The 15,875-nt window shown below is 39.5% G+C and overlaps 1 protein-coding gene across 4 annotated transcripts in view; it reads left to right on the top strand.

Annotated features, from left to right (window-relative positions):
* PALMD (palmdelphin) overlaps nt 1-15,875 on the top strand; it is a 78,704-nt gene that overhangs the window by 49,388 nt on the left and 13,441 nt on the right. For all 4 annotated transcript variants that reach the window (XM_087960619.1, XM_087960621.1, XM_087960620.1 and 1 more), the window contains one exon: nt 8,019-8,149. In XM_087960619.1, coding sequence (XP_087816745.1) covers nt 8,019-8,149 — 131 coding nt within the window. The remainder of the gene's footprint in view (nt 1-8,018; nt 8,150-15,875) is intronic.

The following is a 15,875-nucleotide window of genomic DNA, read 5'->3' as shown; positions in this document are numbered from 1 at the left end:
GGAGATATATTAGTTCATTTAAACTGTATGAAGAGCATTTTTCAAGATTTGCAAGAAAAAGAGCTTATATTTAATGAACTGCAACAAGTCTACATAATATTATCTTCATTAGATCAAAGCTATGATGACTATGTGACTTCGTTGGAAGTATTGCCAAAAGAAAGCCTCTCATTAACCGAGATTACAGGCAGGCTACTAGAAGAAGCCAGAAGAAGGCGTGAGCGTGACGAGCTGAGAGAAGATAAGAAAGAAGAGAAATTATCTTCAAAGCTTGAAAGAAACCAGCAAAGCAAAGTAAAGCACCTGGAAGAAAAGAATTTATCTTCAACGGCATACACAATTAAAAAGTGTTTTAATTGTGAAGGCAGAGACATTTGGCAAGGTTCTGCAAAAAGAGAAAAAGCCAGAATGTAAAAAGCCAAAGAAAGCATTTGAACTAGCCACGCTTAGCAACTCTGATGTGAAGAATAATTTATGGGTGGTTGACAGTGGCGCATCCCACTGCATCACAAGAGATAAGACAAAATTTATAAAAATGTCTACAAGTTCTCAACATATATCTCTTGCTAACGGCTGGAACCTGAAAGCGAAAGGTCAAGGTTTTGCACGTTGTCCGTACATAAACCAGGATATAAAAATGTTGTATGTACCGCAACTAAAGTTTAATTTGCTTTCAGTAAGGGTATTAGATAAATTAGGTTATGTAATTACTTTTAAGGATAATAATTGCATAATTGCAAAAGATAACAAAAGAGTAACTGCAGCTTTAAATGGAACATTATATGTCTTAGATAATAGTAAGAAAGGGAGGCTCAAACTGTATTTAATAATATAAAGCCTCATGAAGAATGTATCCATTTATTGCATAGGCGTTTGGGGCATGTAAATTTTAAAATGCTAAAACGTACAGTTGAGTTATCTGAAGGAATAAGGTTAAAACCTTGTGATAAATATTTGCGTTGTAATGTTTGCTGTGAAGATAAGAGCAAAGTATTGCCTGCAAATAGGCTAAATGGTTTCAAAACAAAAGAACCTTTAGAAGTAGTATTTGCAGACATAATAGGTCCAAAGAAACCCAGTATGGGGGTGCTAGATATATACTGAGCATTATGGACCATTATTCTAGATATGGGTTTTGCTATTTAATGAAAAGCAAAACTGAAACATATCAACATTTTTTCAATTGGCTTAGGTTTGCTGAAAGAAAGTCTAAACGGCAACTGATAACCCTGGTGACAGATAATGGTAGAATTTATTAATAACAAATTCCAGAACAGACTTAAGGTAGCTGGAATAGAGCATAAGAAGTCTGCTCCATACAGGCCAGAACATAACGTTTTATTGAAAGAAGAGGCCAAACACTACAGGCAATGGTTAGAACAATGTTAAATGATTCTGGGTTACCTGATTCTGTGTGGGGGAGGCTATAATGTGTGCTAATAACATATTGAACAACGTTGTTAATACAACAACAGGTGAAATTCCATTCACCAGATGGCATGGCAGGAAACCTGATCTAAGTTACCTGCACACATTTGGTGCACCAGCATGGGTGCATATTCCTGCACAACTCAGAAAAAAAGGGCAACATAGAGCTAAAAGATTTTTCTTCGTTGGTTATCAGGCAAACCATAGGGCATATAGATTTTGGGAGAAAGGCACATCTAAAGTGTTATGTAGTGCTAGTGCCCAATTTCTAGAACATGAAGGATGGGAGAAATTAGAACAGGATGCCAATAAAGATGTAATTATTGAATCCTATAGAAATCCCATTAGTTATCCCTGTAACTTTAAAAATAAAGTAAAGAGACAAATACAGGATGAAATAGTGCCCATAAAGGAAGAAACAGATTCAATAGCTGAACAGAATGAGGAAGATGAACAGGTAGTAGTTCAAGAAAGTCCTCCTGTAAGCCCTGTAATTCCCAGAAGAACTACACGTGTATCTAGACCGCCTGATAGGTACCAGGCTAACACAGTGTGCCAGATTAATCAAGTTCCTAATTCTGTTGAAGAAATTAAAAAGTATCCTATTAAGGAAAAAGAAAGATGGTATGCAGCAATGAATAAGGAACTGAATTCATTAAGTGATATGAAAGTGTATGAAAATGCCAAATTACCTGTAGGAAAGAAATCCATTGGCTGCAAATGGATATTTAAGGTAAAAACAGATAAAGATGGTAATTTAATCCATAAGGCAAGGTTAGTAGCCCAAGGTTTTAGGCAGAATGCCAATGACTACGATGAGGTGTTTGCACCTAGTCTTAAGGCAGCAACCTTGAGGGCAGCTTTAGTGTGGGCAGCTAGTAAAAACTATATAGTTAACCATCTAGATGTGGAAACTGCTTACTTGCACGCCCCATTAAAACATATTATTTATATGAAAAACCTGTTGGTATTAAAAGTGAAAATAAGAATAATAATGATTGTTGGTTGTTAAAGAAAAGCTTATATGGTCTTAAACAATCAGGCTATGAATGGAACCAGTATATTGTAAAGGAACTAGACAATATAGGATTTAAAGCTGGTTTAGCCGATCCATGTCTGTTTAAGAGGAGACAAATGGGAAAGTATCATTATTATTACTATTCACAGATGACATTGCATTGATAACTGAAACTAATGATGAAGCAAATAAAATAATAGCATCATTAGGAAAGAGAATAAAGATCAAGCAATTAGGGAGATAAAAAAATATCTCGGTTTGAATATAAAGAAAACAAGGAAAGGTTTTAAGATATCTCAGGAAGATAAGATAAGCAAATTACTAAAAGATTACAAGATGGAGCTTTGTAAGCCAGCTAAGACTCCAATGAGTCAGGAGTTTAGCAACACTGATGTACAAAGCCCTGAGTTTGATAAGGTGATTTATCAATCTTTAATTGGTAGTTTGAGTTATATTAGTAATTGGTCTAGACCAGATATATCGTACTGTGTGAATCAGTTGGCTAGATTCAATTCTGCACCATGTGAAAGACACTGGATTGCAGCTAAGAGGATATTAAGATATCTTAAAAAGACAATGAATTATTCATTGTATTTAGAACCAAAGGGTGATTTAATTTTGAGTGCTTATGCAGATGCTAGCTTTGCATCAGAAAGAGACACTAGAAAGTCGACTTCAGGAACAGCCATAATGCTGGGTAATACATTAATAGGCTGGAAGTCAATAAGACAACAGCATATAAGTTTGTCTACTATGGAGGCAGAATTCTCCTGTTTATCATTGTTATGTACAGAATTAATAATGTATAAACAAATGTTAATTGATATAGGTATAACTGTAGATTATCCTATAATTATACATGAAGATAATCAGGTAGCAATTCAAATGGCCACAAATATTGGAGTAAAAACAAGGAGCAAGCATACAGATCTAAGATACCTAAACGTGAGACAATCTGTAAGAAGTAAGATGATTCAGCTAGAGTACTGTATGTCGGAGGACAATTTAGCTGATAATTTTACTAAAGCCCAAGGTGCCAGTAAGCACCAGGAGAGTTGTGAAAAATATGGGATAAGATTGTAAAGGAATTATATATTTATTTCACCCAAAAGGGGAGTATGTTAGGTATAACATTGATACCAAATATGGTTTGGGTGAATAAATATATAAAACTTAGATATCATGGTTTAAGTGCTTATCACTTTAAGCACAATGCAGCAGGCAATTAGCCGATTAAGGGTGCGGCTAGAAGTTACAATATAAGGAAGCATTAGAAGCTGGAAAGCTTACTGCTCTGGCTGGCTGTGAACTGTGCTGGCTGTTACCGTCTGGCTGTAACTGTAACTGTGTGCTGCTGCGACTTACTGTGTCTTACTGTGACTAACTGTGATTACTGACTGTGAGTGCCTGTGACTGAACTGTTTTTGTTTGCTACTGTTTGCTGAATATCCAGCGTTTGTTTCTCTGGAGAGTGAAACCGGAGGAGGAGAAGATATCTTTATCGGCTGATAAAGATATTGCAAGGACTCTTAACTTGGACTATACTAGTGAGTCTTACTGGATGGAAATACTGTGAATGACTTAATGGACTGAATGAAAATGCTTAAACTCTAACTGGATTAAAAACTATTTAAACTACAAACAGTGTTTGTGTTCAGTGTGTGTATACTCATTGGGCCCTTCCTGGCTTGACTACTGCTGCAATACTCTTCTAGGGGTTAATCCCAAAACCCTAACAGAAACTAATCAAGGAGAGAAGCAACTTAGAACTAAGGAGAAATTTCCTAACAGTTAGAATAATTAATCAGTGGAAAAATTTGCCTTCAGAAGTTGTGAATGCTCCAACACTGGAAGTTTTAAAAAAGATGTTGGATAACCATTTGTCTGAAATGGTGTAGGGTTTCCTGCCTAAACGGGGTTGGACTAGAAGACCTGCAAGGTCCCTTCCAGCTTTGTTATTCTATTTTATTCTAATTTAGAGCCTGGCTACAATTAACAGATTGGGTGGTATATTCTGGATGGGAGCCAGAAGCATGTAAGATTCATATGATCTTTCCTGCATAATGTGGCCTTAACATGCCCATTGTGAATTGTACCATGACCTGAAGGAATGGATTTACTACAGACTGAGGCTGATGACAGATTTGATTATTCATTTCCATGGGTCCATAGGAAATGTCAACAATAAATCACAAGTAAAGAGGTGGTTTAAGACTTGAAATTCGAGGTCACCCAGAAAGATGTTGGCATATTATGGTGCCATGTGTATACCACTGATTTGAAAATATGTTACAAACAAGAACACCTTGTTTCCCATTGCTTGATATCACAGCTATGATGTTAATGTGATGAGAAAAAAAGAAAGGATCAAAGGAGATAATGTGAAGAAGGGACCCAGCCAATGAGGCTTTCCTTTCCTGTTTGGATAGGAGAGCAAGACACAGGGAATGACCAATCAGTTGTTACAGGAAAAGTGAGCTCCACTAGCTTTCCATAACCTCAGGCCCTTTGGTTAAAACTAAAATCTTCTAAGCACTAAAGGAGATTTCACAGGACTGAGGACAAGTCATTTGCAAAATAAAAACATATCAATTATGTAATATATTTTATTTATAACTATTTAAGTCCATGTTTCTTTAAGAATTCCTTAAGCAGATACAATAAAACAAAGCAACAAAGAACACTCAATTCAGAAGTTAGAACTCTGAAAAATGATAAAAATTAAAGACCAAGACAATAACAGAAGCTAACTTAACTAATAGATTAAATTCATCCTAAAGTTTGGTGAAGAAGAAGATACATTACTTTTGCAAGTTAATTGGATTTAATATTAATCATAAATGAACAGAAACCCAAATCAATATTTAAAAGGCCATCTTTGGATTGCTGTATACCAAATATTTGCTAAGCACAAATCTTCAAGGAGATGTTGTACACCTTAATTTCTGTCCAGGTTTACAATATAATCTTTAGTTTTAAAAAAAAATCCCAGGCCGCTGATCAAAAGGCAAAATAATAGAAAATTGGCCTTATTTGGAGGATTTTGTTTGTTTGTTTATTAGTCTTTAATCCAAGGGTCTTCAAACTTGGTAAGTTTAAGACTTGTGGACTTCAACTCCCAGAATTCCTGAGCTAACATGACTGGAGGAGGAATTCTGGGAGTTGAAGTCCACAAGTCTTAAAGCTGTCAAGTTTGAGGACCCCTGCTTTAATCTCTCACAGAAGCCCATCAAGTTCTCAATGAACCTTAGAGTTCCACAGAATACACTTTGAGAAGCCTTAATCCATTAGTTCCACCATAGGAGTTATGAACCTATAAAGTATAAAGTTCCATTTGTTGCACCCCTTCGTCCTATCACTTTTTCTCACCAAAAATATTATTTTTCCCACCAAAGCTAAAATAGCTGATCGGTCATAAAAGAATTCAACAGGAGGTAGACTCTCAAAAGAGGCATTTTAATATTTTTTTTTCCTTTAAACAGTTCTTTAAAATATAATACAGAATACCAGAAACACAGCTAACCCCAGGCAAGATTTATTTCAGTTTATGAAGTGATGGGTTGCTGAAGAACTACTACAGGAATTCTTTGCTTTTGGCTAGCTTGGGGGACTGCACATATCCCATCCATGCATGAGGTCCTAATGGCAGGAGTTCATGCTACTAGCAACAGCAACAGCAGTGAAGTGGAATGTGATCTACACAAGGCAAGTGTAGCCTTCTGCCATTCGTGTCATTCCGAAAGTCTTAGCTTATCACTTGGTATTAGTATTGTCTCTTTTATGTAATATACCTCAAGATACCATGATATTTAAGAAGGTACTACATAACATACAGAGTTCACACTTACATGTTTCTCATCTGCTTCCATGTATACATGAGAATTCACCTATGTATGAATGAAACAATATATAGATTGCATTTTATCTCCAACCCAAACCCAATACATTTCCCGTTGAGCCAGTTCAAGGGGATAATTGATGAAAGGAATGGGACATATATGCGTTTTGCCTTTCTTCAGACACCTTACACTTTCCCCATTCCTTTTCTGATTTATAGTTTCCCATCCTCCACTTCTTTCAGATTAATTTTCCTGCTGTTCTCATCACTCAGCTGTTAGCATAATTATTTGCAGCTCACGCAGATGCAGTATTCCTGAAGTGCTCATGATTGGAAGATAAGGAACATAAAACAGTCTCTCTCTCTCTCCCTTTGCTATTGTCTCCTCTTTGATCCTTATAAATGCACAGGTCAGCATGATGCAAGAGGAAAGGGAACCTATGATTTCCCCACAGTTTGATGACTTGCAGCTCCTAGCATCTCCCAACATTAGCTGTGCTGGCTGAGTCCTCTGAAATCTATAGCAAGATCTGAAAAGCCACAGGTTCCTACTCTGCAGGTTGCTTCATTTGTACTTAGTGGAGTTGATCAAGCTATTTATATCAGAATTCGTTTTTTTTAAATGTCTGGAATTCTGGCCCTGCTCCATTCTCAAACTAAACATACTTTCCCCCCCAGAAACTTCACATGGTAGTTTGCTTACACCAAAATGATAGGAAATTACAGGTATTCTTTGACTTATGACCACAGTTGAGCCCCAAATCTCTGTTACTAAGCAAGACGTTTGTTAAATGACTTTTGGCTTACTTTACAACCTTTCTTGCCATAGTTGTGAATCACAGCAGTTGTTAAGTTAGTAACATGGCTTTTAAAGTGAATCTGACTTCCGCATTGATTGTACTTGTCAGAAGGTCCCTAAAGGTGATCACATGACCCTGGGACACTGCAACGGTCATAAGTGTGAAAGACGATCATAAGTCCCTTGTGCTGGTTAGACAGTATATAGTTAGTTTAGGAATGAGAGCTACCCCCTTAAGGGAATGCTTCATGGGAAATATAGTTAATGCCTCTTGGGAGATGTAGTTCATGTCACATGGTTATATCTGTAATTCTGATTGGTCACTGAATTGATCTCTGGTGGGCTGAGGGAGTTTTTGGGGCATTATCACCTGGACCCCAGCATCGTGCTGGAGTCTTCCTTTGGTATATCGCTATGGGATGAAGTTAATCATCTTTTCACACTATTAAGGCAACTATTAAGGCAAAGATTGGACATTCGATGACTCTCAACATAACTGTGAGTTATACCTTGAGGATACCTGATATAATCCAATAAATTAACTTTGTATGGAAGCCTTTGTAGTGTTGGACTGCTTATCCCAGGAACTTTGGGAAGATAAAAAGGATTGCCTGGGACAAGAAACCAGTGATGTTGTAACTTTGAATGGTCACTAAATAAACTCTTGTAAGTCGAGGACTACCTGTGTACAAATGAAATGAGATTATGCCTGTCCAGCTGTTCCCGCCTCCCATAAAAGAGGAAGGGGTAAGGAAAGAAGGAAACAAATTAGTTCATGGAAACTTAGCAACTTCATTGATCATGAGAACAAACGATAACATTCATTTGCTTATTCTTCAGGATAGAACTGACATCTAGCTATGCTGGCAATATGTACTAGAAGTGTGATAGGCAGATTAAATTTTTAATCAGTATTTTTAAATATACATTTGTAGAAAAAAGCTTTGCGTGAGAAATGGCTCTGGGATGGATTAAGCACCCTTTCTCCAGAAGAACAGAAAGAAATGCAAAACCAACATCGAGAAGATCAACATCGAATTAAGAAACTGGAACAAAATATTCTCAGGTACAACATACATTTTCTTCCTTATTAATGTAGGACTATAAGCCCTTGGGATCAGAACAATGTTCTTTTCTTAATAGGATTAATATTTATGGGGCCAACTATTTAATAATAATACTAACTTTATAGTCAAGATATCTAACATGAAACAGAGTATAAAGCAGTGGTCGCCAACCAGTGCGCTGGGGACCACTGGTGGTCTGCAAGAAAATTTTGGTGGTCCGCAGAGAAATGTCACCCCCAAAGCAACCCCCAAATCAGTTAATCCAGGCTGTGCAGGAACACAAGGCCATGCCGCCCACATGGCCCACAGGAACACAAGGCTTGCATCACTCACATTGCGAACAACACGAGGTAGTGGGGGGGAGGGGGAAAGGATGGAGAGGGGGAACTTGCCCCACGTGCCTGGCCTGGCCACTGGGCTACTTCTTTCCGCTTCTTTCTTCTTCTGCTTTTGACTGCATGCAAAGAAAGTAGCAAAAGTCTTTCTTTCTCTCCCCCAAATTCTGCCAGAAATGAGTCTTTGGGACACTGCAAGGCATCCTGCTCCAAGAGGCTGCACCATTCTGGCGGAGTTAGGGGGAGAGAAAGAAAGATTTCTGCTGCTTCTGCTGCTTTCCTTGCATGAAACTAAAAGTCTCTCTCTCTCCCTCTCTCTCTCTCTCCCTCTCTCTCTCTCTCCCCCTGAGAATTGAGCTGGAGACAGTAACCTGCGATCCCAAATAAAGAATGATTGATCAGTAGGAAAACGAGGTGGGGAATTTTCCTGCAGACTTTTTTTGGGATTTTCCCAGGGTGTCTGGTCCGCGGGATTTAAAAGTATGAGCTTGGTGGTTCCTAAGGTCCAAAAGGTTGGCAATCCCTGGTATAAAGAGTACTACAGTTATTACACTAGGCAATGCAGAAAAAAACATACAGTAAATGTTAAGCACTGGTCAATTATTGACAAAGTATTAAAACTTCAATCATTCCTAATAATGTATTAGCTTCATCATTAATGATTATGTAGTGTATATTGGAGGTGGTGACTCTTTGAGAGCTGTATGCAATGAAATTTCATTTTAATGTATGCCGATTAATGTACATTCAAAGTGATAATAAAGTTATTCTAAGTCTAATAATTTGATAGCTACCATTTAAAAAATCAGATAGAAACAAAACAGCAAAAACTTTACAAAATTAACTCTGCTAAGTCTAAGGCAGGGGTGGGATTCTACCGGTTCTGTCTACTTCTGTAGAACCGGTTGCTCTGAAAAGGAGCAAACAGAGAGCATACATAGAATGGGTTCTGTGTCTGCTGCTGTTTTGGCCCACCCGCCCGCACCTGACCTTTGTTTCCTGCAGCTGTGGTTGAAAAAGCAGGGGGGAAAAATGCTTTTTCAACCGCTGCGCACCCACATGCAGCGCTACTCAGCTGTCCAGGCAGCTAGATGACAACGATATACACGCGCACGCAGCATGTGCATGCAAAATGTAAAATCACCGAACCGGTAGTTACACCGGTCGGATCCCACCCCTGGTCTAAGGCCAGATCAAAATGAGCCCCCACATAAAAATTGCAAACAGAATATGTTGCCTAACTTCTCACTTGGTACTACTACAGGTAGTCCTCGAGGTCCGACCACAACTGAGCCCAAAATTTCTGTTGCTAAGTGAAACTCTTGTTAAGTGAGTTTGTCCCATTGTACGACTTCTCTTGCCACATTTGTTAAGTGACTCACTGCAGCTGTTAAATTAGTAACACTGTTAAGTGAATCTGTTTCCCCATTGACCTTGCTTGCCAGAAAGTCACTGCAACCATCGTAAATGTGAATCAGTTGTCAAGCATCCAAATGTAAATCACATGACTATGGGGATGCTGCAACAGTCATGAGTGTGAAAAATGGTTATAAGCCACTTTTTTCAGTGCCACTGTAACTTCAAATGGTCCCTAAGTGAACTGTTGTAAGTCGAGGACCTACCTGTATTGCAACGGCCAAATCTTTGTGGGACAAATATACTATCAGCCTAGGTGATGCTACGACATTTGATCTAATTTTACTCAAAGTGATCCAGTATTTATTATAGCTAAGATTACTTAAATAAAAGGCCACCTGGAATTATAACTGGTGTCACATTTCCATAACAAGTTCTCTATTGTCTTTTGAATAAAGATACCCTATAACCTTTGGTGTTGAAAGTAAAGGGAAGGAGATTTTTAACCCTGTTGGAAGAAATATCCCTCTGGGTTCAGTTCCAAGTGTGAAGAAAGACACTGGAAACATGGAGGCTGCTTGGAAGGATGGTTTAATGGTGGACAGTAGGACCACCTGGTTTGAGGTCCTGGACAAAATTGAACACATGGGTGAGAGAGGGAGAGAGATTTATACCCTCTGTTGAACTTTGAACTTGCTTCTTGTTCCTGTGGCAAGAAATGTATTCTGATTGGTTGTCAGACTCCCATGGGGCCATGCAGGGGTAACTTTGTAGGTTGTCTTGAGTCCCAGGCTTGGTTGAATCTTGCTGGGTGATGTAATGAAGGGGCTTAATGGCTTTGTCCTGGTTTGAATCTGAGTGAGGGCTAATCCTATTGTGTCCTGAGGGTGAAGGTCTTTTGTGTTGCAGATAAGCTGGCCCAGCCTTTTGTCCTGTAGATAAGCTAGCATTAAAATATCTGCTGGGGCTGAGTTTCTGTCTCCCTTAAGTTTTCTGTTTCTCTTTTAGGAGAAATATTCTGCCTTTTTAATATTTCCTAGAATATTTCATTCTTCTAGGAGAGGGGTGGGTGCTAACTTTCTACAATCCCTTTGAAAAAAAAACTAGTCCACTATCAAACCAACATGGGAAGTTCTCTGGGTTACACCAATGGAATTAATGTCAAACAGATCTTGGATATACCAGATAGTCTGTTCCCTGCTTTAAGTTGTGGCTAATGCCTTTAATGATATAAAAAATGATGTATTCTTCTCTCCTTTTCCCAGGCTAATAGGTAGAAAACACTTATTTCTAGACCCATTGTTCTTAGGGAACTGATAGCTATGTGTTAGATTAGCACAAGAGGCCTATTGCCCTTCTTATGTTTTGGATCACAACTCTCACAGCCCTTTGCTGGTCCAAAACATCTGGAAACATTGGTTTGCTAACCTCTGATGCCCATGTTTCCTTTTCGTTTGACCCTGACCTTTCACATGCAGATCTCTTCCAAACTGTTCTCTCTTCTGGAATGGTTTTGTGTTGGTGCATATTTAAAATATGCCTTTTATTGGAATAGATATTAGAATAGATATTGGAATAGAGACAGATTCTCAGCAAAATGTCACCAGGATTAAATCAGAAAGGTTGCCTGGCATTCACTTCACTCCTAGGTACAGTATATATCATCACAAAGCAAATGAGATGTTTGGCTTGAGAATAGAGTAAAAGACATGCCACATGAATTGATTTTACTGTGTTCCGTGCTCTGTGAGCACACTTTAAATAAGATAATACCAACTAATTCTAATTCTGGTAGAATGTGTCACCAATGTGAATCATTTTTACACTGACATTCTCCGTCCAATAATCCATTGACAGCTGAAAACATGTTCAGGCACATGTCAAATAAAAGCAATCCAGTTCCAAGAGAACAAGGCTCAATGGTGCAGAGAAATATATATATATATATATATATATATATATATATATATATATATATATATATATATATATATATATATATATATATATATATGTGTGTGTGTGTGTGTGTGGATCTTTGGTTATTCGGGTTTTCTCCCGGTAAGATTGGAAGTATCTGAGGCAACGTTCGATGAAGTCTCATTCATCATCTTCAGGCTTCTGTCTTCAGCTCTGTGCTTCTCATTCGACTTCATCAAAACGTTGCCTAGATACTTCCAATCTTACGCGGGAGAAAACCCGAATAACCAAAGATCCACATATAAATACCGCTGAGACCTCAGATATATATATATATATATATATATATATATATATATATATATATATATATATATATATATATATATATATATATATATATTTGTTTTCTTAAGAATCATTTTTACACTGACATTCTCCAGAATGGTTTTCTTCATCCTGATTGGTTGGGAGTCTGGTCTGTGTTTATTGTCTGGCAATAATCCATTGACCAATCCAGCTGAAAACATGTTCAGGCACATGTCAAATAAAAGCAATCCAGTTCCAAGAGAACAAGTCTCAATGGTGCAGAGAAATATATATATATATATATATATATATGTCCAGAATATAAAATGGAAAATACTTCTTTCCATCACTTTGGTCCATTTCTGAAAAAAATCCTCAGTAATTCAAATCCTTAGAAGGTAATAATAGAACATGGGCTGAGATTTTGTTTAGCAGATTTCTGCATTTTTCACCTCACATTTTTGGGATCGCAGCTCTAACGTAGGCTCCTTCCACACACCTTTTTTTTTTTTACTAATTTTTTAAAATTTAATACATGCATATAGCTGCCCATCTTTCAATCATAGTCTGGGCAGCTTGCAACCAAAAATTTAACAAATATATAAAACTATTTTTAAAATTATAAAAAAACAACCAGTTTTAAAACTTACAAAATCAAAACAAGAAAAACTTGGGGCTAATTCATGTTAACATGCCATCATCTAATCTTCTCCCAATGCTTGGGCGTTGGGGGGGGAGGGCAGGTCTTTAGAATAGTAGTGGGATTCAAAAAGTTTTACCACTGGTTCGGTGGGCGTGACTTGATGGGCGCGCTTTGCACGTGGCCGTGCACCAAAGGCACACTTTGCACAGGCGCAGAGGCATTTCCGCAGGCGCAAAGGCATTCCAACTCATCTCCTACAAGCCTGCACTCTCCCAGTCGTTTCAGCAGCTGCCGCATGGCACTCCGCTATGCCGCGCAAAGCAGCTGCACCGCGCAAAGCAGCTGCACTTCAAAAGCAGAGGATAAAGATGAATATGGTAGCCTGGGCGGGTGGGCCCAATAACAGAACAGCGGAGATAACTGGTTTGATCTCCGCTGCTCATCACCACTACCGGCTCGGCAGAACCGGGCTGAACCGGTAGAATACCACCACTGTTTAGAGCCTCACCCAAAGCTAAAAGAGTGGAGGGCTATTGAACTTCGGGGGTAGAGTGCCCATAGGCCAGGGGCCATCACAGAAAAGGCATGCTCCTAGCTTCCATTATATGACAATATTTGGGGGAAGGGACCAGGAATGTGTGTCCCCCTATCTGCTCTTTGGGACGAGTTAGGTGTCCTTTAGGAAAGGTGATCCAGCAAAAGCCTGGCCCTGCTTTAAAGGGTTAAGAGTAGACCAACACCTTGAATTGTACCCATAAAGAAACTGAGAGTCCGTGCCACTTGAGCAACAGAAGTGTTGCACAGCCAAACCTAGGGAGCTCATTACTGTGCGCGCTGCTGCCGTCTGGACTACTTGAAGTTTCTAGGTGGTCTTCCAGGCCAGCCCAATGTAGAGTGCATTGCAGTAATCTACCACCTTTGCCTTCTTAGTGGCCACCAGTATTTTTCGCCACTCCCTAGAATTCTCATTATTGCCCTGATCTTCTGCCCTTCTGCTTAAGCCTGTATTGTTTTACCCTGTAACTAAAATAGTATTTTAAAAAGCTAACAGGTGCCCTGCCCTCTTCTTAGCTTTTGTGTTGACTTATCCATGTTGGTGGGAAGGGGAAGTGCTGTAGAGAAGGATAAAGCCAACCCAGCCCTCTCCAGGGGCTCTGCAAAGATGCTTCTTTGTGGCAAGGAGACATCAGCAAGCCTCCGCCTGCCTTTTGCTTCAGAAGGTGAGGAGAATCTCAGCTGCCAAAAGTTCCTGAAAGTGGTAAACCGCTTATGTTGCAGCTAACAAGGGAACCCAAAGCAGAATCATATTCTCTGTGTTTCCTTTGGGCCGGCAGCTGAACCAATCTTGTTTAAATGATTCAACGTGCAGCAATAACAGCAACAAAGGAAGCATTATTGGTGTCATAGCTATAAACAAAGCAGGGTTTCTCTGGCACAGCTTCTCCATATGGAACGTGTGCAGGGTTTGGGTAATCCAAGTACGGTAACAAGATTTTCATCTGTTTCCCCAACTCTTTCTCAGTCAAAAATCACTGTCAAAATTGTTCTACCGTTTGAGGATATGAAAATTGTAACGTTAAAATAAGATCACCTGTCAAACTTTCTCCTCAATCAAAGGGAAAAAATAGGAAATCTGTGTTTTGACCAAGTATATGGCATGGCCTAGGCCAGGGTTGTCAAACTCTATTTCATTGAGGGAGGCATCAACGTTGTGTTTGACCTTTCCTCCCTTTTATTACCTTCTGAATCAAGGAAGGCCTCCTGTAGCACTCTGGCAGCCAAAACGCGGTGTGAGGGGCCACATACGGCCCACCCAGGCCCATTTTGACTGCCAGAGTACTGCAGGAGGCTGTCCAAGCCCAGAACAGGGCCCGGGGGGGGCACAGCAGCAGAGGCACCGTGAGCCACTCCTTTGCTATTTCCAGGCTAGCCCCACGGGCAAGATCTAAGCACCCTGCAGGCCGGATCCAGCCCGCAGGCCGTGAGGTTGACACCCCTGGCCTAGGCTATTTTATTTCTTCCGTCCATTGTGGTCTTCAGCTCCCTTAGTCCTTGACATAGTCCTTGACTTACTAGTTTATTTAGTGACCATTTGAAACAGTGGTGGGATTCAATTTTTTTTACTACCTGTTCTGTGGGTGTGGCTTGGTGGGCGTGGCAGGGGAAGGATACTGTAAAATCTCCAGTCAGAGGTGGTATTTGTCGGTTCTCCGAACTACTCAAAATTTCCGCTACCGGTTCTCCAGAACTGGTCAGAACCTGCTGAATACCCCCTCTGATTTGAAATTAAAACAGTAACTATTGTAAAAGTGTCTTATGATGAATATTTTTCACACTTATGACCATTGCAGCATCCCCACAGTCGTGTGATTTACATTTGGATGCTTGACAACTGGTTCATATTTATGACGGTTGCAGTGTCCCAAGGTCAGGTTTTGTGACCTTCCGGCAAGCAAAATCAATGGGAAAACCAGATTCACTTAACAACAGTGTTACTAATTTAACAACTGTGGTGATTCACTTAACAACTGTGGCAGGAAAATTGGTAAAATGGGGCAAACTCCCTTAGCAAATGTTTCACTTCGCAACATAAATTTTGGGCTCAGTTGTGGTCGTTAATCAAGGACTACCTGTATTCAGTGCAGGTTCTGGCACCAAAAGGTTTCCTGCTCCTGATCTAACCAAATAATTCAACCTCACTGTTGCTCTATAGAGCAGAGTCCACCTAGTCATTTTGTGGGTATTTGCTGCTTCCTGAAGCAAATGTTGGCAGATGAGATGGAGAGATACTGATAGTAGCCTACCACCATTTTTTTCTCCAAGCTCCATTTAAGCATGGCATGATGATGCTCTTTAAAATTTGAAGTGCTAGCTCACTTCAAGTGCTATAGCAATAGCACTTAGACTTATATATTGCTTCTTAGTGCTTTACAGCCCTCTCTAATCAATTTATAGCCATGATGGGGAACCTATGGCATGTGTGCCACAGGTGGAACGCAGAGCCATTTGTGCCAGCACTCGAGCCTCAGGCAAACTTACCTCACTGCGCATGCATATGCCTCACAGTTGATTTTCAGCTGGTTTGAGGCCTTTTCGGCCTCCCAGAGGTTTGAAAAAGCCTCTGCAGGCTTTGCAGGATGAATAGGCCCATTTCATCACTTC

Source organism: Notechis scutatus, chromosome 3 (genome assembly GCF_049901735.1).
Source record: "Notechis scutatus isolate UNSWTSFEM ecotype Mainland chromosome 3, rNotScu1.2, whole genome shotgun sequence".
NCBI lineage: Eukaryota > Metazoa > Chordata > Lepidosauria > Squamata > Elapidae > Notechis > Notechis scutatus.
This window is presented reverse-complemented; position numbering and strand designations above follow the sequence as displayed.